General features: G+C 36.1%; 1 protein-coding gene across 1 annotated transcript in view; it reads left to right on the forward strand.

Annotated features, from left to right (window-relative positions):
• Smarca5 (SNF2 related chromatin remodeling ATPase 5) overlaps window positions 1-27,499 on the forward strand; it is a 35,443-nt gene extending 7,944 nt beyond the window's left edge. Inside the window, exons 4-24 of the mRNA XM_020174689.2 lie at window positions 530-630; window positions 2,420-2,520; window positions 3,242-3,421; window positions 5,273-5,428; window positions 5,520-5,651; window positions 7,593-7,661; window positions 11,696-11,805; window positions 13,027-13,253; window positions 14,854-14,975; window positions 15,162-15,314; window positions 16,461-16,593; window positions 17,923-18,071; window positions 18,278-18,397; window positions 19,442-19,552; window positions 19,764-19,877; window positions 20,184-20,306; window positions 21,117-21,249; window positions 22,223-22,341; window positions 23,459-23,671; window positions 25,524-25,631; window positions 26,232-27,499. Coding sequence (XP_020030278.2) covers window positions 530-630; window positions 2,420-2,520; window positions 3,242-3,421; window positions 5,273-5,428; window positions 5,520-5,651; window positions 7,593-7,661; window positions 11,696-11,805; window positions 13,027-13,253; window positions 14,854-14,975; window positions 15,162-15,314; window positions 16,461-16,593; window positions 17,923-18,071; window positions 18,278-18,397; window positions 19,442-19,552; window positions 19,764-19,877; window positions 20,184-20,306; window positions 21,117-21,249; window positions 22,223-22,341; window positions 23,459-23,671; window positions 25,524-25,631; window positions 26,232-26,297 — 2,740 coding nt within the window. The 3' untranslated portion in view covers window positions 26,298-27,499. The remainder of the gene's footprint in view (window positions 1-529; window positions 631-2,419; window positions 2,521-3,241; window positions 3,422-5,272; window positions 5,429-5,519; window positions 5,652-7,592; window positions 7,662-11,695; window positions 11,806-13,026; window positions 13,254-14,853; window positions 14,976-15,161; window positions 15,315-16,460; window positions 16,594-17,922; window positions 18,072-18,277; window positions 18,398-19,441; window positions 19,553-19,763; window positions 19,878-20,183; window positions 20,307-21,116; window positions 21,250-22,222; window positions 22,342-23,458; window positions 23,672-25,523; window positions 25,632-26,231) is intronic.
• The last annotated feature ends 305 nt before the right edge of the window (window positions 27,500-27,804 follow it).

Consider the following 27,804-nt stretch of genomic DNA (forward strand, 5'->3'; position numbering starts at 1 on the left):
CTAAGATTACAGGTGTGAGCCACTGGCCCCTGGCACGAAGGAGATTTTTTTTAGAAATCTTGACGTTAACTCCCTGTTTATGGAAAATAATTGGGGTGGAGTAGAACTTTGCATTATGTTTCATAGATAGAATGCAGAGTTATCCAGGAAACACAAAGATACTCTGCTTAAAAGCATATATAACAAGCAAGAAGTCCTTTGAGTACTGCCTTGGCCTGAATTTCTGAGGAATGCACCTTTATTTTGGAAGGGTACTTCTTTTCTGTTACTGGCCATGAACTTGGGTTTGGTGCTGTTTATTTATTTGTTCATTTGTGTTTGTTTCTAAATTTTTTTGTGGTGTTGGGGCTTGAACCCAGGGCCTTTTGTATACAAAGTAATACATCTGAGCTACATACCCAACCCTAGGCTTAATCTGGATGCAGATTATTGTTTTAGAATCCTGGTCAGTCAGTCACTTGCTATTATGTTGAAAGAATGTTGAAATAGTCGCCGGTAGTTAAACTCAAAGCTATTTTCATTCTGACAGCTACCGACACCGCAGAACAGAGCAAGAGGAGGATGAAGAACTGTTAACAGAAAGCTCCAAAGCAACCAATGTTTGTACTCGGTTTGAAGACTCTCCGTCATGTATGTTGAAATACACCTAACTGGTTTTTAAAATGAGCCTGCTTTGACATATTCTGTGGTTAATGTTTCGGATTGTCTTGGTTATAATTTATAAAGGGACTCACTAGTAATCTTGGGTATTTACTCATGAATAAGCTTCAGGTTTTTAAAATTCATTCATTGGTAGTACTGGGATGCTGGGAAAGTACTCTATCACTTGAGTCACATTCTATGCCTTTTGCTTCAGTCATTTTTCAGATAGAGCCTCACACTTTTGCCCAGAGCCATGGTCCTTCATACCTCTTAACCTCCATGCCTCCCCACTGTGGCATGTGTCACAATATGTCACTTCTTTTTGAGATAGGGTCTCGTGAGCTCTTTTTGCCTGGGCTGGCCTTGAACTGTGATCTTCCCATTTTAGACATATTTTTAAGATCTGTTTTTTGAGACAGGGTCTCATTGTAGCCCATGTTGGCCTCAAACTTTTGATCTTTGTGCCTCGGTTTCCCAAGTGCTGGGAGTATGGGTGTAGTGTACCACCGTGCCCGACCAGAGGTTTTTTCCTTTTTTCGTCCTCCAAATTGGTTCTATTTTTTTTTTCTTTTTGATAACAGTAGTGCTATATTTCCAGGTGTATAGAATGCCATTGAGTTTATTGTCCTAAGGAACATGTAAAACTGGGAAGTTTTGCTTAAATTTGTTTAAAAAAAAAAACCCCTAAACACTCATGAAGAATTTTGCTTGCTCATCTCCTGATACTAATTTGTTTTAATTTTTTGTTTGCTTATTTTGCTTGTTTTTTTTTTCTTTTGCAGTATCAGGGTTTGAACTTAGGGCTTCACATTTGCTAGGCAGTCTGTCTACTGCTTGAGCCGCTTCACCAGCCCTGTTTTAATTTTTTGGGAAATGTATTTGTTACTAGTTGTTTTCAAAAGAAAGCATATTTAACCAGGTTAAGTTTTATTTAAATACAATTTTTTTTTTTTTTTTTTTTGTGATACTGAGATTTGAACTTAAGGCCTCATGCTTGCTAGGTAGGTGCTCTACCACTTGACCCATTCCTCCAGCTCCCTACTTATATGTAATCTTGATTTCTAATGGCATTAGAGACTGCTGTAGTCATAACTGAAGGCAAGCATTTTTTCCCTCCTGATTCCTCTGATTACTTCTTGCCTGGTTTATGTGAACTCTGAGGTAATTGAACTTTAGTCAGACTCATACCTGCTTAGAAATTCAGCAGTCCATTGAAAGACTCGCCTCACTTTTGTTTTAACCCTGGGCATACCCAGTTTCCATTTCTTTTCAAAGCTAGAACCCAGAGCCAGATGTATGACATAATGATGGAAAGAAAATTGAATTAGTTCTCTCCTCTTCCCTCCATTGTAATTCACCCAGCACTGGCTACTATTTCATCCTTAACTGGTGATTTGCCCTGGGAGGAGTGGCGGAATAAGTAGTATATCCTGGAAGAGATGTTGTCTCTATGGAACACGGACTTCGGTAAAAATGCTTTGGTATCATTAAAAAGCATCTGTTAAGATTGGGATATGGGTAACAGGAACTGAATGATTTGATGAGCTTTGGATGCCTATAGTGAGTTCCTGCACTGGGTTATCTGACGAATCCATATGCTCCTACTCCATCCTGTACCTCATCAACTACCTATAATGACTTGGAACTTGCAGAATTCCTACAATACAATAATCTAGAGAAGAAGTACAGCTAGTAAACACCCCCACTTAAAGCTCTGAGTATTAGAGGAAGGGGCTGTGTTCCTTGTCTTTGATGTGTGTTCTTTCTGTTGTTCTAGATGTGAAATGGGGTAAGCTGAGAGATTACCAGGTCCGAGGACTGAATTGGCTCATTTCTTTGTATGAGAATGGCATCAATGGTATCCTTGCAGATGAAATGGTGCGTGTTCGGTAGTTTTTTTATTTTTTTGAGGGCTTTGTTTTGTAATTTAAGATACTATGTACATTGAATTTGTAGAAGTTAAGACCATGTAACAGCTCTGCTGATTACAATCTAGGACTGTTAGCAATTCACTTTCCTGCCAGCTGCTATAAGCAGCTAGCTTTAGTTGCATAAATGAGGACGCTTCACTGAGGGGAATAATCTATGAAACTGGAATAAGTTTTAGAATAATACATTTTGAGAAACATGGTTGTTTGTTTTCCTTTTGTAGTGCAGTAGTTTGACTATTTCTCTCCACTTTTATGAAAAACAGTGGGCTTATTGAATTTGTATCATCTGTAAACGTTGATGTTTTCCAGGGTAGCACCATACACATAAAACTTGTATACTGCTTACTAGTTACGTACTTAAGGTTTAAAAAGATTCCTTATAGTGCTAATATTCTAGACCGAACAAAGGATGGAGTCAAAAGAAATGTATTTTAATTCTAGCTCTGCGAAGTTTCACTTTCTGGGCCTTACGAGGGTGATAATAGTAACCTTCCTTATAGACTTGTGAAGGCTATGTGACAAGACACTTGAAAACTTAAGTTCTAGTCACATTAGTTGTCATCAGTGCAACATTTCTTTTGAAAGTTCCTGTGTATGTATTGGGAGGTATAAATAGGGGTCACTGTTTTTGGTTTTCACTGCTGTATAGTTATTCTGAACTTTTTCAGGGTCTGGGAAAGACTCTTCAAACAATTTCTCTTCTTGGGTACATGAAACACTATAGAAACATTCCTGGTCCTCATATGGTCTTGGTTCCTAAGTCTACATTACACAACTGGATGAGTGAATTCAAGAGATGGGTACCAACACTTCGATCTGTTTGTTTGATAGGAGATAAAGAACAGAGAGTAAGTTCATAGTATTTCATTACTTTTTTGATATTAAAGGAATTTGAATTTGGGCTTGGGGCGAGGAATAGCTGAAGCAAGGATAAAAGAGATAAGGATCTTCAGAAGTATTATTAATTTGCAAAGGATTTAAAAAATTTCTTGTTTTTTTTGGTGTACAAGAATCATACTGGGGAGAAGTCATTAAAGACCAGGAGTCTGTAAGAATGTAGTTTGTTTCTCCCCTTTCTGGAAGCGAGTGTATAAAATCAAAGGTTCTTTAGCAAATATTACCTTGCCTTTAAAAGAGGTTTTGAATGGGTGGGGTGGTGGGAAATTTAAGAGATAGATTTTTAGATTAGTATATAGCGTTAATAGAAAATAGCAGTTTTTTAAAATGATATTGAGTCAATTACAGTAATATAGTGAACTGTTATGACACATATCAAAGTAAGTTAAAATGTTGATTACTTGACAAGATCCTTTTGGGAAGAAGACACAGAACTAATGCTTATTAAGAATATAAGTTTTTCCTTAAAAAAATATATATATATAAGTTTTACATAAGGAAACTCCCTGAATAGCTATTGTAACCAAACAAAAATGTCTTCTTTTTTTTTTTTTTTTTTTTTTTTTCAAAATTGGAGAACAGGAGGGCAGAATAGGTCCTTTCTGGGGGGGTTGCTACCAGTGAGAGGGGGGAGAATGTGGGGGAAGGGTGTAAGTGTGACTATGGTGCAAATATTGTGTACCATATGTATGTAAATGAAAAATGAGACTTATTCCAGGAATGATGGGAGTGGGAATGAAGGAGAATGATTGGGGGGGGGCGGTGTATTCAAGTATGATATATTGTAAGATTTTTGCAAATGCCACCATATACCCCCAGCACAACAATAAAAAAGAGATAAGTAAAAGACAGTAAAATTTGAATTTGAGAAAAACAATCAGAAAAACAAAAAAAAGAATACAAGTTCTAACCAAGCACTGGTGGCCCATACTTGTAATCCTAGCTGCTTGAGAGGCTGAGATCAGGAAGATCAGAGTTCAAAGCCAGCCTGGGAGAATAACTTGAGAGACCCCCCATCTCCAAAATAACCAAAGCAAATGGACTACAGGAATGGCTCAAGTGATAGAGAGCCTGCTTTGCAAGCACTAAGACCTGTGTTCAAACCCCAGTCTCACCAAAAAAAAAAAAAAAAGTAGAATATAACATTCTGGTTTGGGAGCTTTTTCATAATGTATTAAATGACTTTGTATTTATTCATCTACTAGTGAAGAATGTTATGTTTCTTTTCTCCCTTTGTAGATACTTTGGGTATTTTAAGTTACTAAATTGTTTTTTGCTTTAGGACCTAATTACCTAATCATTCTTTTCCTTACATGTAAAGTGAGACTAATAGCAGCAGTATGTTACTATATCCATAACTGAAAGGAATGAAAATGTCTGCAAACTGTCCTTCAGAGTCAGTGTGTCTGTTTGTCCCTCTCATATTTTCTTTTTTTGAGACAAGGTCTTGCTATGTCACCCCAGCTGGCCAAAGTGCTGGGATTATAGCCATGCACCACCATGCCCAGCTTGTTCCTTTCCTTACGTTAAAGTCCTGTCTTCTAAGAATTTCAAGACCTATTGGAATTGTAGAAAGAAGACGCTTAGATTACTGAATTTTATGCTGATTAGCTTTGACAAGTGTTTTAACTTAATGACTCTGACACTTAAATGATTGCTGAAGTCATTTTAGTGGTAAGAAAACTAGTTTTAGATGCTTGTGTGATACAGCTACTCTTAACCTTTTAAAATACGCATTAAGTTACTTGTCAAATTTAATGTATAGTTTCTTATTGATGTCATTTTTTTCTCTTGCTACCCAGGCTGCTTTTGTAAGGGACGTTTTATTACCAGGAGAATGGGATGTATGCGTAACGTCTTATGAAATGCTTATTAAAGAGAAGTCTGTGTTCAAAAAGTTTAACTGGAGGTACTTAGTTATAGATGAAGCTCACAGGATCAAAAATGAAAAATCCAAGGTAATTTGGTATTTAGATGTGAAAATTGTGCCTGTATTTAAAAATTTGATGCATGTCAGAATGTTTTAATGGTACTGTTTGATTCTTTCAGTTGTCAGAAATAGTGAGGGAATTCAAGACTACAAATCGACTCTTACTAACTGGAACACCTCTTCAGAACAATTTGCATGAATTGTGGTCACTTCTTAATTTTTTGTTACCAGATGTATTTAATTCAGCTGATGTAAGTATTGTGATTGTGTTCTCACTGATAATGTCTTGTTTAATGCCGGATTTTATTTTTTGTGCTACTGGGGTTTGAACTCAGGGCCTTGCACTTGATAGGCAAGCGTTCTCTCACTTGAGCCATGGCTCCCTTTTTTTCTTTGGCTTACTTTTAGATAGAGACCTGCCTTGACCTTGATCTTCCTTCCTATGTCCTCCTTCCTATTTCTAACCACAGGCATGCCCCACCACACCTGACTTCTTTGTTGAGATACGGTTTTGCTAACTTTTTGCCTTGGCTGTCCTTGAACTCAGTCTTCCCAGTCTGCCTCTCATATAGCTAATATTACAGGTGTGAGTCACTGCACCCAGCATAATGCCATATATTTTTATGATAGGATTAGTCTGCCTTTCAGCACTGCTTGAGATAATCTTTGATTTTTCATGCTCATGTGTAATTAGTCTGGTCTTTATTTATTTTGGTAGTGCTGGAGTTTGAACTCAGGGCTTCTCAGGCAGATGCTCTATTAGTTGAACCATACCTCTGACCCATTCTGATCTTAACCTACTAAGTTGATTGTTCTTACTCTTATTGTTGATCATATTAGTCTAACTTTGTTTTAAGTTGACTGCTTCTTTTTCAAGCATTCTCACACGAATTCCCAATGATGTGAGCTTGCCTGTTTTTAATCATATTATTGTTGTACTGGGGGTGCATTGTGACATTTAGAAAAGTTCTTACAATATATGATAGTTGAATTCACCCCCTCCATCATTCTCCTTTATCCACTTTCCCCCTCATTCCTGGAATAGTTTCAACAGGTCTCATTTTTCCATTTTCACGTACCTTTGTTTTAAGGTTCCGCGATGGCTTTGGAATGTAGTGAAATCTGTCTAACCTTGATGAACAAACAGAACCTAGCCTTTACCTTTAAAGATTAGTTGCATAATAGAAGTGGTAGCAATGGTTAACTATTAGTTGTACCTGGGAATGTAATTTGTGTATCAAGAGTCTGTGTTACTATAATTGGAGGTTTTGGTTGGATGAGAATGGTTTTTTTGGTGGGACTGGGGTTTGAACTCAGTGCTTTGAGTTGGCAAAGCAGGTGCTTGAGCCGTGCCTTCAGTCCATTTTGCTTTGGTTATTTTAGAGTTGAGGGTCTTGCACACTATTTCTCCAAGCTGGCCTTATACCTCCATCCTCCTGATCTTAGCCTACTAAGTAGATAGGATTACAGGTGGGAGCCACTGTTGCCTACCCCAGAGTTAATTTTTGATCCTTCATTCCAACATGTACAGTGTGTTTTTGGGGAGCTTTGAAGAGCTCCGTGTTCATACATTTCTGTAAGTTCTAAAAAGACATTAATTTTGCCTTTTGTTGAGGGTTATTTTAAAATAATAGAGAAATTTTTGTTGTACAAAGATATTTAATGAAATTTGCAAGTTTTAGTTCTGTTTGTAAATATTTTAATGTTTTAGAGATTTTTTTTTTCTTACTACATTTATGATCTGTTAAAGCCTTTTTAAAATACAATTATTTACTCAAAGACAAAACAAATGTATAATCCATACCTTCAAAAGGTAAGGGTAGGAAATTGTCCTTATTTGAATCCTACCCAAGTACGGAGGAAATGTGTTTTATCTCATTGTCACTAATGGTAATTAAAATGTTGCTCTGGAAACCTTGTATTGAGTATTCTAATTATTTCTGATAAATTTGCTTTTGGACTCTTTACTTTGAAAACTATGTTTTTGAGAAAAACTGTTTAGGAATATTGTTCTTAAACTCCTTGTCCTATAATTAATCAGTAACAGTGAAGTAAAAAATAGCAGCTTGAACTAAATGGTTTTGTGGATCACATCTCACTAATTGTAGAGATTATTTTTATCTGGTATTAATGGGACATTTGTCATTAATGCTATTTCTGGCCTTAAGATTTTTTCATTTCCGTTCAACTAGGACTTTGATTCCTGGTTTGATACAAATAACTGCCTTGGAGATCAGAAGCTAGTTGAGAGGCTTCACATGGTAAGTATTTGCAGTAGTGTTAAAGCCGATTTCTAAATGGGAAAAGTAGAGATTTAAATTGATAGATTATATTCCTGTTAGCAGGAAGCATAATGACTATAGAATCAGGTATGTTTGAGTTTTGCCACCTGTCCTATCTTAGAATGGGGGCAAAGAAAGTGATGTGTGGTGGTTAGAACCTAGGATGGAATTTTAACTTGATGAGGGAATCTCTTAAGAATTAAACAAGGTGGGACTTGGGGCATAGCTTAAAGTGGTAGAGCACCTACCTGGCAAACAGAAGGCCCTGAGTTCAAAGCCCAGTACTGACAAAAACAAAACTAAAAGAAAAAGGAAAAATAAGTCTAAAAAGTATGGAGGAAAATAGAATTAGTGACTAATATAGACAGCTTTATTGAGAGTGGTTTTTTGGTGGGACTGGGTTTTGAACTCAATGCTTTTGAGTAGACAAAGCAGGTGCTTGAGCCACGCCTTCAGTCTATTTTGGTTTGGTTATTTTGGAGTTGACTAAAGCCTAGTTTTATTTAAATTCCATAGAACAATCTTAATAAGTTTACTTCTGAAAAGACTAATGATACATCTATTGTTTTTAAATTTTTTTTTAAATTTTTTTTGTTTTTTGGCAGTAATGGAGTTTAAACATAGGGCCTTCAAATTTGCTAGGCAGGTGCTCTTCTGCCTGAGCCACTCTGCCAGCCCTTTTTTATGTTTAATATTTCCAAGGTAGGATCTCAACAAAATACTTGCCCAGAGCTGCCTCAAACTATGATCCTTCTGATCTCAGCCTCCCAGAGTAGCTAGAATTACAGGCGTGAGCCACTGGTGCCTGGCTTACTGTTTTTAAATCTAGTGTCAGTATACACAGTAAACAATGTCAATATTGCGTTGTGAGCTAAGATAATATGGTTTGTCTTCTGTGGGTTTTTTGGGTGGTACTGGGGCTTCATGCTTGCTTGATGGGCACTCTAGTGCTTGAGCCACTCCACCAGCCCTGGTTGTTTTTTGTTTTGTTTTGTTTTGATGTATAGCTTTGTTAGTTCCTATGAAAGTTCACAAGTAAAAGTTGGTAGATTGAGAAAATTATCTAACAAACCTGAGATTAAGATTTTCTAGTCAGCAGGATTAAGCAGGACCTTATAAGCATCTCATATAAGGAGGCCCTTCATGAACCTAACTCTGGAACTTTGAACATCTGGGTAATTCTGTGGGAGTGAGAAGAGGAGAGGTGTCCTGTGTATGACAGTACGTTTGGTAGGATCCCTAGCATTTCTTACCAGATGCTAGTGGTAATGTCCCTCCATTGTGACAACGAAAATATCTCTAAACATTGTAAATGCCCTTTGGGAAGCTGAATTACACCCTTCTTCCTTTTCCATATAACATAACCTTTTCAGCTTCTATTTATTTCACTTTGTGTGTGTGTGGATGGATGGATAGATGGAACTGGGGGATTTGAACTCAGGGCCCCACACTTGCTAGGCAGGAGCTCTACCACTTGAGCCACTCTCTCAACATAGGTATTTCCAACATAGGGTCTCTCAGTCTATTTGCCTGGCTTTGACTCTTGATCCTCCTGAATAACTAGTATTACAGGCATTTGCTACCAGTGCCTGGCTCTTCCTTCTGTATGTATTGAGCTTTTGTATGATGGTATTACTTATTTCATGGTCAGTTTTTCTCTATACATTGTGTTGCTTCTAGTTTATCTTGGCTCATTGTTTTTGGTACATCTAGAATCTCCTTGCTTGACTTAACTAATACCCAATCTTAAGACTTGGTGATATATATCACCCTCATTGACCATCCAGGCTGAGGCTGGTCTGCTGCTCTTTGGTGTGTTCCATCTTTAGTAATCTGAGCGTTCTAACATGATAGAACTTTGCATAGGGGGTTGAAATGACTTAAAAGTTTTGTCCTTACTGGATCATAAACACAAAAGCAGGAAACAAGCCATATTTCTACACCTAGAACAGTGTGTGGCTTTAATGAATATTTTCTTTGTGAATTATAAAGTGCTTTTAAATTCTTTTGTATTAGCCAGGCACTGGTTCATGCCTGTAAACCTAGCTATTTTGAGATTGAGAGGATAGCAATTTGAAGCCAGCCTGAGCAAATAGTTCACAAGACCCCCATCTCCAGTATAACTAGAGCAAAATGAACTAGAGGCATGGCTTATGTGGTAGAGTGCCTGCTTTGCAAGTACAAAGCCCTGAGTTCAAACCACAGTCCCACCAAAAAAACCTTGTTTTTTGAGATTTTTGTTAAATATTTGAAAGTGATAATCTAGAAGCCTGTGTTTCAATTTAGATAACATTGCAGTATTTAGACACTCTGTTAGATTTACTTATTTAATCAGGATCCTAGAGTGTTGATGTAATTGTGGGTATGGAAAATGGGCAGAGGAACTTGATTTTCCTTGCTGCTTTTACCCCTTATCCCTCTGCTCCTGACTTTTCTTTAATGAATACATAGACACATGTTGGTAAAGCAAACTAAAAAACAACCCACGCAGCAGTCTCCCAGTTTGGCAGCTCTGTTTTATTTTGTTCAGAGACAGGTTTGAAAATGCTTTATTAAGTCACAGAGAAGAGATGGAATAACTGCCTATCTAGCTTGTCTTGGTTTGTTTTGCTTTTAAGTACTGGGAATTGAACCCAGGGCCTCACACCTGCTAGGCAAGTACTGTACCACTTGAGCTATGTCCCCAGTCTTTTGTTTTTGAGGTAGGGTTTCTCTAACTGCCCAGGTTGGCCTTGAACTTTCTATTCTTACTCTCCTGACTCTTCCTAAGTAGCTGGGCTATCCAGTAATGCCCTCTCCTCTCCAAAAATTAAAAAAGCCAGTCCAAGTAGTAGGCTTGTCCTGAGCTTTACTCTAAAATTCCACTACAGGACCTGTGATGAAAGTGACCCGAACGAGGTAACTCTTCCTTGATTTATCGGTTACCTGATGCAGGTGACACATTGCCCCTTATTTTCTAAAAGTATCCCGTCACAGTAACCCACATTTTAATAATCTCAGAATTTATGGGTTGGCTGTGTGGTTTTTCGCTGGTTTTTCCTGTGTTTGTCCAGCTGCACTTAGCTGGGCAGCTCTAGAAGAGAGGTGTGGGACCGAAGGACTTGACTCACTTGTTTGGCAGTTGCTGGCTTTGACTAGGGCCGTTACTTACACAAGTGATACTGAAGATTTTTCTCACCAATTTTAGATTTACTTTGTGATGTGGTCAGTATTTTTATAAGCCAGTATAATTAGAACAAAGAAAGATACAAATAAAGAAAAGGTATTTTTAGCTTTGTAAGTATTGTAAAACTTAATTATTTTATGAAAAGGAAGGAAGTACTGCATACAACATGGATATTCTCCCAGCATTATGTTGAATGAAAGAAACCAGTTATAAGTAGATTTAGTGAAAGAATCCATGTATATAAAGTTAAAAATAACAGGCAAAACTAATCTATGGTATTTAAAAATAAGACTTGCTTACCCTTGGGGATGAAAGGGTACATAGTGACTGAAGGGATACAAGAAGAATTTTTAGGATATTCTCTTTATCTAGGTGAAGGTTACATGGGTATCTTAACTTTATGAAAATCAGATCATCTACATACTTACTGATTTGTGTATTTTGCATATGTCTGCGTCCATAACTTACATAGTGAATTTAAAAGGTAATCATGAAGAGCTCTTACTGTAGTCTAGCCATTTCTTAGGCTATGGCAGGCAGTATATGTTCATGTACTAGTTTTAAACCTAATAGGCAGTGAATGGAAGGATCAGGAAAACGTACTGGTGATTATAGTGGTTTTTGAGAGTATAGCAAGTGTATAGTCATTGTGTTTTACTGAATGAAATTGTATGATTACTCTGTGGGAGCCCAGTAGTAATGAGTCAAGTATTTGGAGTGGAAGTCTTAAAGTCACTTGGTATTTAAGCACAGGAACTTCTTTCCCATGTTTTTAATAGACAATTTAAAGATTTTGAAATAATACCCATGTAACAAAGTCACCTGTTCCTGTTTTACTCTTTCTAAGGTTTTGCGTCCGTTCCTCCTTCGCCGAATTAAGGCTGATGTTGAAAAGAGTTTGCCTCCAAAGAAGGAAGTAAAAATCTATGTGGGTCTTAGCAAAATGCAGAGGGAATGGTATGTGTTCTGAGATGACTGTATTCTGTTCTTCTCTAGTTTTCACTGGTCTAGTATTTTATCGTCCTCATTTGTGTCTTTGTGGAGTTCCTGTTTGCTGCATTGACCTCTTTATCACATTCACACCCAATGTATTGAATCTCCAGGAGGGGAAGTACAGTACATTTATGCTTAGGAGTCCAAACCGCGGACTTGGGATTTAGTTTATCACGGATTTATGTAGAACCTTCTACTTGCTTCCTCATTTTATTTTTTAATTAGCAGACACTACTGAGAGAGTTTCATGTTGATAATTCATAGATGTATATACAGTATACTTTGAACAAGCTTACTTCTCCACAGGGATTTTTATTTTATTATTATTTTTAGTTTTAGTTTTTTGGTGGGACTGGGGTTTGAAGTCAAGGCTTCTCGCTTGCAAAGCCAAAACAAAACCGTAAATGCTTTTAGCTGCATTTATTTACTTTAAAAGGCTCTCCATACTGAACTGAGGTTTTATTTTAGGCAGATAAAATAACTTTTTGTGAAATGATGATGATGATACATGCAAGCTATTTTTAAATACATCTCCCCTCCTCCTTTTCAGATCTTAAGGCTCTTAACCAAGTGCTATACTAGCTTCCTGGTATGTGGCATAGTCACACCTCACTTAACATGGAATAAGTTCTCAGAAATGCATCCTTAGGCAATTTTTTGTCATGCATATGTCTTGTAAAACTTGTTGATGCTATATCTACTTTCTTCCTACGATAGCGTTTCATAAGTTACTATTAGAAATATTTGGAGGTTGAGGTGGGGAAGGGGATTAAGTATGTAAATTGACAGGGATTGGTCCAGAAACATTCCATTTCCGCCACCCCTCCCCCCTCTTTTTTGGTAGTATTGGGGTTTGAACTCAGGGCTTTGTGCTTTGTAGGCTAGCACTCTACTGTGCTTGAGCTAAGCCTCCATCCCTTTTTGCTGATTAATTTGGAGATAGGGTCTCACTTTTTGCCCAAGCCAGCCTGGATTGTGATCCTCCTATTTTAAGGTTTCTGCCATCACTGGGATGACAGATGTGCACCACCACCTCCAGCCTTTTTCCATTGAGATGGAATCTTGCAGACTATTTTTGCCAGGGCAGACCTGGAGCCACTAACCTCCCAAGTAGCTAAGATTATAGGCGTGGTTTACCAGCTCCTGGCCTGAGCCCTCTTAATAAAATACTTTTCTTCTCAATAGGTATACACGGATATTAATGAAGGATATAGACATACTAAACTCAGCAGGGAAGATGGACAAAATGAGGTTATTGAATATCTTGATGCAGTTGAGGAAATGCTGTAATCATCCATATCTCTTTGATGGAGCTGAACCTGGTCCACCTTATACAACAGATATGCATCTAGTTACCAACAGTGGCAAAATGGTGGTGTTAGACAAGTTGCTCCCTAAATTAAAAGAACAAGGTGTGTATGTTACAGGTATCAAATTGGGAAGCAATGAAAAGCTGTAACATTCTAATGTTAAAGGAGCACAACACTTTGAAATGACTGTTCTGACAGTTTAAAATTCAAGTATGGAACATAAAACTTTGCTATCTCAACTAAGCTCTCCCTTTCCTAATTTTTTTGAGTGTCTTAGAAGGTGATAAGTAGTAAGAGCAGCCACAGTCCTTGGATTTGGAGACAAGTTCCTGTTTTATATGTTTTCCCAGCACTCAAATGCTCCTCCTGTCCACACACACTTCCCAGATCCCTTTTTTTAGATACTGCTTTTGTATTCATGGTATTGTTTTTCATTTATTTATGTAGCTTAAAAAATTTAATTATCATTTACATGGGTTCAAAACACTTCTGTTTATATCATGTTGATGTTTTACGTGAAGATGGTTTTGCTTGTATGTGAATAGGTATATTTGCATGACTGTAGAGAATCTAGTGTGAAGATGGCTTAAGCAATGACAGCCAGTGCAAAACTTGCTTAATCAGTGGTACACCTACTTTCTTCCTCTCGCCATTTGAAGCATGTCCTAGACACTGTAGCAGTTCATAAATTATTCATGGTGTAGCTCTTCAAGGTCAACCTACCTACAGATGCTAGAGATTCCATAATATTAAGTATACAGTTAGCATTCGGAATTTGTCATTTGTGTGGTAGGTATGATTTTAGTAGGAGAGAGAATTGTGCTAGTTAGTATATTACTCTCCTTCAATAATGACTGTCAGAATGTATTGTAAGAGTTGTCAACAAATGGGTTTACTTTCTCTTTTCACTTTTGACTTTTTGTTCCTTGAAAGCTAAATAATTAAAGAAATTGAAATGATAGGAGTGGCAGGAACTCGGTAGGAATGTTGACAAAGACTGTATTAAACTAGGAAAGTGGAGATGGGAACATACTTAAGCATTTGGGTGTATGGTGTGTGATAGTGAGATTGTCAGCCTCAGGTTCTCAGGCAGGGTCACATTAGAATCAGTTTTTCAGAATGATCCCTTTGTATTCATATGCTCTAGCATATGAATTCTCATGTAGCTGGCTAAAGAAATGAAAGGCAGTAAAATCATTTGAATCATGGCATATTTGTGAAGGACTTTCATAATATCCCTTTCAAAGTAGGTGTGCCTTTCAAAATGTGTGCCCCTTTCAAAACAGGATGCACATTTTATGGTCCTTCAAGTTGGAGTATGTCTTCAGAACTGGAGGAGACTAGGAGTGTCTGGTGTGTGTTAGATGATGCATTTTGAAAGAGTTGTGGGGCAATGGGAGATTATTTTTAAAAATGTGTGTGGTAACAAGCTAATGATTCTCTCAGACCACAGATGCAGAGACAGTAGTCCTTTTGTTTACATTGGTGTACTGTACAATATATTTGTTTCCTATATGTGCCATGATAGAAAAGAGATGGGGAATGACTGATTCAGATAGTTAATGTCATTTTTTTCCCCTTGTGACCAAATAAGTAACTTGGAATTAAGGGGTAATTTTTAGTCTTAGTTTTGTCTAGCCTTAAAATGTGAAGTTTTCTACATTTAAAGTGTCTGATAATAGGCTTTTAAACTCGTGAACAGGTTCACGAGTGCTAATCTTCAGTCAGATGACAAGAGTCTTGGACATTTTGGAAGATTACTGCATGTGGAGAAATTATGAGTACTGCAGGTTGGATGGGCAGACACCCCATGATGAGAGACAAGTGAGTACAGTTCTGGGCAGGGAAGACAGAAGAAAAATCAAAGTAAAGTAATTTTCTAAGTTGAGAATGGTGTTATGCACCTGTAGTCCCAGCTAGTTGGGAGCTGTAGGCAGTAAGTAGGATTACTTGACCCTGTCTTAGGAAACAAAACAAAAAATTGACACTTGTTTTATTTTCTATCCATAGGACTCGATCAATGCATACAATGAACCAAACAGCACAAAGTTTGTTTTCATGTTAAGCACACGTGCTGGTGGTCTTGGCATCAACCTTGCTACTGCTGATGTAGTCATTTTATATGACTCAGATTGGAATCCCCAAGTAGATCTTCAGGCTATGGTGAGAGATAGCAGATAAATACATTCTATGCTTAAAAGTTGTTTTAGTTAGGGCAAGCTAATTTTACAAATGTCAATGAGTTAACCTACTAGAATTTTATTTTCTTTGGTGGTTTCTAATGATTCATTGAGGGTATTTTCTATTTAAGTTAGGTTATGTCCATCTTAGGCCTCTGCCTTGTCATAAGACCCTGGAATCTGCTATATTCTCTATATCCTGATGGCATAAAGAGGGGTAGAGAAGGGAGTTAAGGGTAACTCAGAAGATTTTTAATGGATCAGACCTGAAAGAGTTTACACATTGATGGGCCAGAACTGTAGTTAGCTTAATTGACTGAAAGAATTTGTAAATGAGAGTATAGTTGTGTTGTAGGAGGAAAGGGAAATGAGTTTGATGGAAACTAGCCTCTCTGCCACATGGAATGCTTCAAACTCATGCCCTTTTTTCTGAGTACCTGGTCAGATCAGAAAGGTAATTAGAGAAAATTTATGATCTGTGGATTAATGTAAAGCATACAGATTCTGAAGTTTGATTCTGCTAACAACTTGATCCATGATACTGCTTCTTAAAATCTTTCCATTGGTCTCTTTCATCCTGTTCTCTTCTCTTTGTAAAGGTGGCTAGGGAAAATTGTAAGTCATTAGGAATATGGTTTGTGAATTTATCAGAAGCTAAACAAGAAATAGTATTCAGCTTAACTTGATTACTTGTATTTGTAATGTTTGTGAAGTTCATTTTATTGTCATGTCACTTCTTTCCCTAAAAAATGGAAATTGAGATGTAATCTAGGTTAAAAAGACATTTTGAATTTAAACCTAAGAAGACAAGATTTTAGAACAACACTTACAAATTTAAAAATTAGAGTTTTGTTTATAATGTCTGGAGACATTTCACGTGAATATTTCTAACAGATTCAGCAACTATGATAACGTCTTAAAAGTTTCTCTGGTGATACAACCAATTGATTTAATTGAAACCAAGAATTTAAGAAATATTAGTGTAATAGGAATCAATTTTTCCTGTGGGTGGTATTGCATACTTTAAAAACTGTAACTAAAGAATATTTTATGTTTGTTTCTCAGTGAATACATTCGTGTATTATTTGACTTTTTAATTGTATTCAAAATAACATGGTAATTCACTTAGGACCGAGCACATAGAATTGGACAAACAAAGACTGTCAGAGTGTTCCGCTTTATAACAGATAACACTGTAGAAGAAAGAATAGTGGAACGTGCTGAGATGAAACTCAGACTGGATTCAATAGTCATTCAACAAGGTGAGGCTTAGAACTTTTAATTTAAGTTGGATTGATTAAACCTGTTACTATTTTGGGGTGAGATTCTTGTTATAAGCATCTTTTGAGTCAAGTTGGCACCTAACAGAGATGGCTTGTATTCCAGAGATACTAAATTTTAGTTTTGTTGTTAAGAAGAATGGCTTTAAGCTTAGGAAAGTTGGTTAAAATATTGACTCTGCCAGTTAGCAGTTCTCTTCCACTACCTGAGTTTGTTACACTAATTAAATAGGAATAAAAGTAACTAATGCTTAAGATTTTTAAGGATTAAATGGAATAATGCATACAAAGTATGATATTCAGCATGATACATATTAAGTGTTAATTATGAGTCATAGGTACTATTGATTAATCTGGGGCATACTCGGGAAATTAAAGTCAGAATCAGAAACTCTGATTCCCTTTTATTTATTTATTTTTCCTTATTTGCAACTATTCACTGAGTACTCCCAACATGCTAGGTACTGTTCTTGATGCTGAGAATACAGTGATGAGTGGTTCAAAGTATTCTTTTTTTTGTCTTTTTGGCGTCACTGGCGTTTGAACTCAGGGCCTCAGCTTGTCTACCTGTTGAGCCAACTCCCCAGTGGGACAAGGCTTTTACTTTGAAGGAATTTTACAGTTTAGTGGGATGAAGACTGAGTAAACATTCTATAAATAGGACTAGAGAGTGAATGGGATTTTACTTTGAATTGATTCTAGAACAGCTTTTAAGTATGGCATAATTTTGATGTGTGTATTTTAGAAGACACAAGTTACAGGATTGGCCACATTTCCTACCAATTGACCTTCGTTAATTTGTTAGTGTTGAATTTCTTCTGTGCTCAAAATACATTTTCATCAGTTTTCAGTTTTTCAGATCAGTATGTTTTCAGAAAGTGATGCTACTTCAGTTGACAGAGCAGTGGTTTTTTTAAAACTCACTTTTCTAAGAAGAAGCTGAGTATCTATAACATCTTTCTGCTCATCAAAAATAAGTTCTGTGTTTATAATGCTCACTTAATGTTGAAATTTGAGTTTCCTGTAATTATTTCCAAACATCCCAAGTACTACATTTACCTCACAAAAGGAAATATTTCGTTAGCCAATACATAGTAGGTGACATTACAGAATATGTAAGCTTTAGAAATATTTCAAAGCTTATCCAGCTGAAAATTGGGCATTAAATTTAATGTAAAGTGATAATGGTTGCATGTGAATTAACAGTAAGCAAATGATTGATGCTTGAAGTAAAATTATAAAGTATCACATCTAACACTAGTAAAATATAGTCTGTTTTGGTTAATAACATTCAACATAATCTTCTTTCAGGGAGGCTCGTAGATCAGAATCTAAACAAAATTGGAAAAGATGAAATGCTTCAAATGATCCGACATGGAGCCACACATGTATTTGCCTCCAAGGAAAGTGAAATCACAGATGAGGATATTGATGGTATTTTGGAAAGAGGTGCAAAGAAGGTAAGGTGCAGACTAACTAATAATGCTTTTCAATGTGAAATGGCTTAGACCAGAACTGTTCGGGGAAAATACTTGTGTGAATTATAGATAATCTTATTTCAGTAAAAGTAAGTTTTTATATACTGTAAAGTCTTGATTTGTTTTGACTACAAGTCTCTGGGGGGTTTTTTGTTCTCAATCCAGTAAGGTGTTTCCTTTTTCCCCAGACTGCAGAAATGAATGAGAAGCTCTCCAAGATGGGTGAAAGCTCACTGAGAAATTTCACAATGGACACGGAGTCCAGCGTTTATAACTTTGAAGGAGAAGACTACAGAGAAAAACAAAAGGTATGTCCGAATGAGGTTTTGGTTACAGGAAAGCTTTATTTTACTGAAAACTTGAAATCTTATGTTAGTTTGTAATGCCTTGGGATTTTTGTCTCAGTCATTTTTGTTCAGTCACATCTAAATTTTTTCATTATTTAAAATGTAATTTTTTTTTAAGTTGGTAAGCTCTGAAATGTTTTTAACGTTTATGCAGTGATTATTGTATTATTATGGTAAGTTGTCTTACATGAAGTGAATATAGTTTGGAATATTTGAAAATGAAAATGGCAAGAAAAAAGGCACAAGGTGATTGTGCTTTTAAAAACAACTGTTTGGAAAAAATTAGAAGGAACAATTTTCTTAATTTCATAGATAACACAGAAATTGGAAAAAGCCTGGAGAAAAGAAAAAAATTCTACCTCTCATTTTCCTTATTACCATTGAGACATGCCTGTCCTCACAAGCTTTTCTAGGTTAACTGTCTACATTTTTCTCCTAATTTGGGCTGTAGCATTTATTCTGTAGTGTTTCCCTTACCAGACAGAATTATCCATTTTATAAGAAATACTTACGCTGTGGACTAGACACAGTATTGAACAAAATACCACAGAGACTGCTGTTACTACCGTCCAGGATTTTGTCAAAATCCTTTCAACATCACTCCTTTTCTGCTTTTTTGTGGTACTAGATTTGAATTCAGGCTCTTGCTAGGCGGGTGCTCTACCACTTGAGCCACACATGCTTCCCTTATCCTCTAGCCCTTTTTTTGCTTTAGTTATTTTTCTGGTAGGGTCTTGTGTCTTTGCCTAGGGTGGCCTGGACCTCCATGCTTGTCAAGTGACTAGGATGACAGACACATGCCACCACCCCTAGCATTTTCTTTTTGTTGAGATGGAGGTCTCTAATTTTTTGTCCAGGTTGGCTTGGAACCGTGATCCTTCCGATCTCTGAGTAGCTGGGATTACAGGTGTAAGCCACTACACCCGCCTATAGCTGTCACTCTTAGTGATGGTTTGTTACATGTGTACTAAATATTGGTGACTTGAATTGTTTTCCACATACTAGATTGCATTCACAGAGTGGATTGAACCACCCAAACGAGAAAGAAAGGCCAACTATGCTGTCGATGCATATTTCAGGGAAGCTCTTCGTGTCAGTGAGCCTAAAGCACCCAAGGTGAGTTGATGTCTAAAAACCTTAGAAATGCAAATTACGTTTTTTATGATTTCTTATAGAGCACCCCCTTCGGTTTTTGGTTCTTCAAATTTTTAAAAATAATTTTGAATTTGACTAATGTCAGTTCAGTTTTATTGAAAGTTATGCTTATGAAATGACTGGTAGGGGCTGGATTTTCTTTTAAATGAGCAATGCTACTGTTTTTCCTTAGGCTCCTCGACCTCCCAAACAGCCCAATGTTCAGGACTTTCAGTTCTTCCCTCCTCGTTTGTTTGAATTACTGGAGAAAGAGATTCTGTATTACAGAAAAACTATTGGCTACAAGGTAACGGAGATTCTCCACTTCATGTTCTCTCCTGTTTGAAACCATGAGGAGTATAGACACTAATTATAGTACTTGTAACTCATTTGAGCCTAGTGGAAAAGAATTGTACTTGCTCTATTCCAGTTGTAGATGTCTAGTATATGAACTTTTGACTTGGATTAAAAAGAAAAAAATTCATGACTAGTCTTTTTAAAACGTACTACATATGGAATACCAGTGTGTCTTTTGTGGTTGGATTGAATTTAGGAAATACCCATCACATGCACTTTAAGAGTTACTGGTTGATCACATGAACATATCTTTCAGGTTCCTCGAAGTCCTGACTTACCTAATGCAGCACAGGCACAGAAAGAAGAGCAGCTTAAAATTGATGAAGCAGAGCCTCTTAATGATGAAGAGTTAGAGGAGAAAGAGAAGCTTCTGACACAGGTGCAGCCTCCAGTCAATGCAGCTAATGTGACAGAGTGTGCTTGGGGCAGACAAACACAAAGTACAAGCTTCTACTTCTGGATAGAACAGTTACGGTGTTGAGGGTGTAGCTCGGTGCTAGAGTGCTCGCTTAGCAGGCGCTAAGTTTGATCCCCAGCACTGTGAAGGAGAAAAAGGATAATTGAAGATGGTAAAACATGAATAAATGCTGCATTTTGATTGTTACACTTGTTGATGTAGTTGAGAAGATTATAGATTTACGCTTGGTAGAGGGGATGTTCTTTTGAACACCTTGTTTTCAGTAATTCCATTTTTCTCGTGTATCTTCCCCATTGCTGCCAAGTTATCTTCCCAATTACAAATGTCTGCTTGGACTTTTTAAACATCCTTTGGGGGTAAATTCAAGGTCCTTGAGAATCCGGCCTTTCACCAGCTTTGTTTCCCTTCCATTTTCTCAGTTGGTCATCATTGCTCTTCTGCTTATGTTATTCACTGTTTTTGGCAACTCAGTAATTCTTGAATGTTAAATGTAAGAAAGTCACCTTTTCTTGCAGTACTCTTATTCTTGCCCATTAGAATTAATTCTTTGGGTGTCTTAGTAATATATAATGTGAGAAATAATATATATAATATATAATGTGAGAAAGTGATTATCCATGTACGTGAAGTTAACCCCTCTATAAAGAGCTTAAGAAAGGTAAACTTGTAGCAGTTGGAGTTGTCTGTACAGAAACAACAGGCACACAGGTAAAGTACAATAGCATTGTTTCCAAGTTTAATGTGATTATAAATATGTTTATTGCTGTGCAGGGATTTACTAATTGGAATAAGAGAGATTTTAACCAGTTTATCAAAGCTAATGAGAAGTGGGGTCGTGATGATATTGAAAATATAGCAAGAGAGGTAGAAGGAAAAACTCCAGAAGAAGTCATTGAATACTCAGGTAAGCTTTTACTGTTTTAACACACACACACACACACACACACACACACACACACACACACACACACACACACACATATGTTGTTAGGCTTTCAGAGTTTTAATTGTTGGAAGCTCCCTGTTTTCTTACTACAAATTAATGTTTTGAGGACTGAGGGTGTGGCTCAAGTAGTAAAGCGCCTGGTTTGCATGTGCAAAGCTGTGAGTTCAAACCTCAGTTCCACAGGAAAAAAAACCCAATGTTTTGATTAGTTACATTTTTTTTTTTGAGGTGCTAGTGTTTGAACTCAGGGCCTCACGCTTGCTAGGCAGGTGCTTTGCCACTTGAGCCATTCTGCCAGCCCTGTTTTGTGAAGGGTTTTTTTCAAGCTAGGGTCTTGAGAACTATTTGCCTGGGCTGGTTTTTAATCCACATCCTCCTGATCTTTGCCTCCTTAATAGCCAGGATTACAGGTGTGAACCACCGGTGCCTGCTCTGGTCAGCTAATTTTGCCACAACTTGGAGCTTATTTTATGCTTTTTAAAACAAACTAGAAAATGACCCCTTCCCTAAAATAAGACAGACTTGATTTTTTTTTTTTTTAACTCTAGCTTGCTGTAGCCACGAAAGTCAGAATAGGTCCCTGAATAATTGTGCATTAAGTTTTAATCTCATTTCCCTCCATTAGTAGTTCTCAAGTATTAGTGCGCTTATCTTTTCTGAAGTCAGTTGTATTATCAGGATGAATCTGTAGTTATGCTGTGGTGAGTCTACTTAGAACTTTAAAATGGCAGATTTAAGAGTTGGAAGATAAGTCTCCCAGTTTCCTGCCTTCTCACAGTTAAGGAAGCTGAGAAATTATAAGAGACTTGTTTACTTTCTAATACTAAACGTAGGATAAATGGAAATGTTTCTTAATCCTTAGCAAGTAAATACACATATTTTTATTTTTCCTCTTCCTCCATTCATTCCATGTGTCCACCGTTTACTACAGCTGTGTTCTGGGAAAGATGCAATGAGCTTCAGGATATAGAAAAGATCATGGCCCAGATTGAAAGGGGAGAGGCAAGAATTCAAAGAAGAATAAGTATCAAAAAAGCCCTTGATACGAAGGTACTGTATATGTTTTTTTCTTTTTAAAATTTTTATTAGCATAAATTTTATGAGTTTGGTGTGCTATTTACATACATGTATATAATATGTTTTGATCAAGCTCACCTCACTTACATTACTCTTTCTTAACCCCACTGCCTCCTTACCTTTTTTAACAGTTTTCAATAGGTTTCATTAATGCTGTTTTCATACCTATATATAATATATTCCTGTCATATTCAAGCCCTCCAGGCTTCCAGGGGAAGCCTCCACCTGTCAAATAACCCCCTTTTACAATAATGTCAAATTTTTTAGGTCTACATTCCACATAAGCAAAAACAGGTGATATTTGTCTCTCTTGAGTGTGGCTTATCTCACGTAACATGATGATCTCCAGTTCCACCCATTTTCCTGCAAAGAAATACATGTACCACATTTTCTTTATGGCTGAGGAACACTCCATTGAGTAGTAGTATTATCCACCTTTTCTTTATCCAGCCATCAGTTGTGTACCTAGACTTATTCCATAGCTTGGCTATTGTGAAAAGTGCTGTTATAGACTTGGGTGTGCAGGTGTCTCTCTTGTATGTTAATTTAAATTCCTTCAGATCCATACCCAGGAGTGGAGTAGCCGGGTCACATGGCAGTTCTGTTTTAATTTCTTGAGGAAATTAAGAAATTTTGATGGCAGTAATGGTTGTACTCGTTTGCATTCTCACCAACAGTGTATAGGGTTCCTTTTTTTGGTACTGTGTGTATTAATAAATAATGGTAGTTAGTATCTGTGAATTTGATTAAGTAATTACTTTAAAGGAAAAGAAATGAGGCTTTAAAATTTTAACATATTTCTTCAAAGAAAAATCAAACATTATTATCCTGTGAACATAATTTATCTGAGGACTAGCGTGACATCTGGGTGAAGGGCACTGGGGCTGGCTTCCTAAAAGGACAATGTCTGAGTTTGTATTTCTCTTTACTACATTATAATAAAAATATAAAAAGATCTTATAGGACAAAGTACAGTTGAGGTTCTCTGAATAGAAAATTCTTTTAATATAATATAGCTAATTTAATTATAAAGCTGAGTTTGACGTGGGTTATATAGAAATTGTATTTTATGTGACTCTGACTTTTATAGATTGGACGGTACAAAGCACCTTTTCATCAGCTGAGAATATCATATGGTACTAACAAAGGAAAAAACTATACTGAAGAAGAGGATCGTTTTCTTATTTGTATGCTTCACAAACTTGGATTTGACAAGGAAAATGTTTATGATGAATTGCGGCAGTGTATTCGCAACTCCCCTCAGTTCAGATTTGATTGGTTTCTTAAGTCCAGAACTGCAATGGTGAGTGTTCAAGGGTTTTTTTTTTTATAATATAGCAGAGTTCAGAATAAATACATTCTTTAATTTTAACTTTTAAGAAAATCTTTTTAAGTAGATTTTTGCTGATTTCAGAGATTGGGTCATTTTCTTAGAAAATTATTCATGTCCACACCTTGAAAACTTACTGTATAAGTAACTTAAAAGTTCGTTGGTTCCGTCCTTTAATGTCATATGCTTTTTAACATTGCAATGTGTAGTAGGACTAGTTTTTTTTTTTTCTTCTCATTTTTAGGATATAGTTGTTGTAGGGGGGATTCCTGTGACAATTCTGAGTAACCTTACATTGTACATTGGTTATATTCGCACCACCAACTCCCTCCTTGCCCACCTTAAAAACAACTGCAAGAGGTTTCATCATTCTATTTTGTATATGTATATGAAGTCCATCAACCATATTCCCTTACCTTTTCCACTCACCCTTTCCCCTCCCCAAGTAACCCCCACACTGTACCTATTTTATAGTCCTGCTTTTGTTATTAATATGATTAGTTTTTTATATTAATTTTTTTCAGTTTCTGAGCAGAAAGAAATCTCATCAGTTTCAACTTCTGAATATGATAATGACTTTTTTGGTTCTGCAAATAGGTATCTCTAGAGAAAAGTGCTCTGCATTCAGACATCTGTGCACCAGACTGCTGAATCTGGGTTGCTTTTAAAAGGCTGAATGTAGTAAGACACTTGCTTTTTGTACAGATTTACTGCTAGATTTTTGTTTTATCTCCGAAGTGTGGCGGTTTCTGACTGAGGAGCTCCATTTCTAACACTATAAAATGAGAATTGAGAAAAGCTTATCTTTGATTGGTTGCTTCTTTCCCTCTTTATTTATTTCAGTTCCTTCAAACTTTAAAACTTCCAGCATATTTAAAAAATACCTAGTTTTAGGTTTGGATCAGCAAATCTTAAATATCTTGATAGTTAGATTTCTCATTGTATTTGAAGTATATTATCAAACATGGAGCTATTCTGAAGGTAAAAAGCACTGTATAAATATGTAATTAGATTAAATATAGATTCATATATATTATATATATAGTATGTGTGTGTATGTATGTATGTATATATGTGTCCCTTTGTGACTGGAAATGAGGCACAGCCCCTGCCCACACCATAGCACATCAGTAAACGTTGCTGGTATTGTATGCTGCAGTAAACCTGTTAAGGGAAACACTCTTGGACGTTGTTTATTACATTCTATTTCTATGTATCATTGCAAATATTTCTAAGCCTTGAATGGTGTTTTCTATAGCATATTTAGAATTATTTTATTGTGGTTGTTTGTGACTATAAGAACAAAATAAAACCTCTTTTGCTCTGTAGGGAATGCAGCTGCCCACCAACAATGATTCAGAAGGACTTTTCCTTCAGTGTTACCTTCTGCTCCTACAATACACTTTAAATCCTGTCTGAAGGCATGTAGATTGCTAGAGAGGAGAGTTAGAACTCATCAGAGACTTCCATGACTATTTTTCTAAAATTGGAATTGTTGTATTTCTACTACCAAAATACAGTGTTTTACTACTATAATTCTAGTGTTAATGCTTTTAAGGGAAAATATTATCTTCAGCCTTTATACTAGTAGGTCTTTGAAGAATGAAGCAGAAATCTCAAGTTCTTGTGTGTATGTGTGTGCATGTGTGGTTTTTCCTTAGAGCATGGATTGTGTATGAAAATAAGCTTTTGCTTGTTTTTATTTAGTCTATTGGGGTTATACGTATGACTTTATTAGTACAACATACTAATGTTGCATTAATTAGACATTGAAATCCTGACATACAGATGGCAGGTGCAAATTTACCATGTATTTATAATGCAGGAGCTCCAGAGGAGGTGTAATACCTTAATTACCTTGATTGAAAGAGAAAACATGGAACTAGAAGAAAAGGAAAAGGCAGAGAAAAAGAAACGAGGACCAAAGCCTTCCGTAAGTATTTGAATATGTAAACATTTTCAGGTTCTGTAAATTTCATTTTTTCTTCTTATGTGCTTGGACATTGCTGACTGTCATTGGTGTGTTAGGGTTTTTTTGTTTTTGTTTTGTAAACATACAATTGAGTCCCTTAAAAGGTTGCACTGTATAGGGAAAATCATCATCCATTGGGAATTGTGCCATTTTGGAGACCTGTATCCTGTAAATAGCAAGAGTGTATGTACACTGGGAATTCAAGCAATAATTTTAGGATTATTTTTTCCTAATGTTCCTACTCTTTTTTTGTGTGTTCTCAAGGTATATTTGGAAAACAGTGGCTTTACAACCTGTAGGATTACTTTTTAAGCTTTGATTTACTATCCCATTTTTGTCTTAGAATGTGAAGGCAAGCATTTTAAGCAGAAAACTATTTAATAATAGTAAAATTAATTAGAGATTTGTTTTGAAAAATTTATTTTGTAACCTAGGGGAAAAATTTGTATTTGTTGTACTTATTGCTATTAGCAGTTACTATTAAAGTGTATAACAAGTCTGAATATATTTTATGTTTGTATTAGTCTTGTCATGAGAAGTAATTCTTGTGTTTGTTTGTAGACACAGAAACGTAAGATGGATGGAGCACCTGATGGCCGAGGAAGAAAAAAGAAGCTGAAGCTATGAATGCATATTTGTTTCATAATCACTAACTTTAAACCAGTAGTTCTTTAATTTACGGGTCTTCATAAGATGTACTGTACAATGCTCAATTGTTATGTCATTCAAAGACATCAGGTTCATCTGTTTTCTGAGCTAGAAACATAGTATGTAGTTTCACTTTTTTAAATGCAACAGCTGTGCTGAAATTTTTTTATCATTAACACTTAAAGTAATAAAATAGGCTTCATTTATTAATAAATGTTTCATTTGATTTATTTTTCTATTATCGTTCCATTTGTGAAGTTTGTGACTTTGTTTATCAGCTATGATTTCTACACTTGTATGGCTTAAAAACAAGCAAACAAGTAAAAAAAATTGCAAATAACATTTGTCCCTTCAGTCTTCACTTAGTTGTGTAATTGTTTTAATTCACTTTGCCTTTGCAGAAATTTTGGGTATTTTCTTTGTAGTGGTATTGAGTCTCATCTGGAATGATTATGTAAATTGCATTCCCCTTATTACAGAATGGGGGAAAAGGCACAACAAAATATAATTTCTATGCATATTTCTGTTATGCTTTCTGTTTCTGTAGTTGGTTCTGAAGTGAATATGCCCTGTTCTGTTGGACGAATGGCCTTTTAGTTGTATAGCCAAAGACATTTAGTATTTTCTGGTTCCTTAAGGTGTTAACCATTTTGTAAAAGGAATATTATTATTTTTTTTAAGTATTTGGTAAATATTTTGACAAATGACATTCTGAAGCAGCCACAATTTAGAAAGATAATGTCAGACCTAAGGTGATTTTTTTTTGTTGTTGTTTTTTAATTTTCAAAGACCCTGCCAAAATAAGGTGTGAATTTGTCATACTGTTACAATTGGTAAGAGAATGTATTTCCTCCCAGTTTATAGTATTTTTGAGTTTTTAGAGTAAATGAAAATTTTATTTTATTATATTTTAAAATAATTTCTAAGTGTTAGCAAGCAAGACTGAGTATAATTCTAGTTTTTATTTTCTATGGAACAGACTTGATAACTGGAGACCCTGAAGCAGGAATTCCCAAGCTGTAGTGTCAGGATCTTAGCTGTACCAGAGGCCTTTATGTGCTACACATAATTTGTATAAAGTTTTATATGTGCTAATTGGGTACATAAACAGTTCTCCATTTTTCTAAGGGAATGAGATAAATGTAGCATCGTGAATAAATATAACTTTTATAACCCTTAAAGTGGTCTTTTCTGTCCATTTCTTTAATTTTTTCCCCATTTAATTTTTTACTTTTCCTTAGGACATGATCTCTTTCCCTTTACTTAGATTTCTTCCTCTGAAATTTCTAACCATTTTTCATCTGCTCACATGTAATTGAAAATTCTGATTCCGATAGTATTACTAATACCGCAGGGTTTTCTGAGATGTGGAAATTGCTGCCATTAATGTCAAGCAAAATTCTTTTATGGCAAGTTAGTTGTAATTTGAATTCATCCCATGCCCCGCCCAGCCACAAGTGGACTTCTATCAAAGTTAAGTTTGGAT

The sequence above is a fragment of the Castor canadensis genome, chromosome 9 (genome assembly GCF_047511655.1).
Source record: "Castor canadensis chromosome 9, mCasCan1.hap1v2, whole genome shotgun sequence".
Taxonomy (NCBI): domain Eukaryota; kingdom Metazoa; phylum Chordata; class Mammalia; order Rodentia; family Castoridae; genus Castor; species Castor canadensis.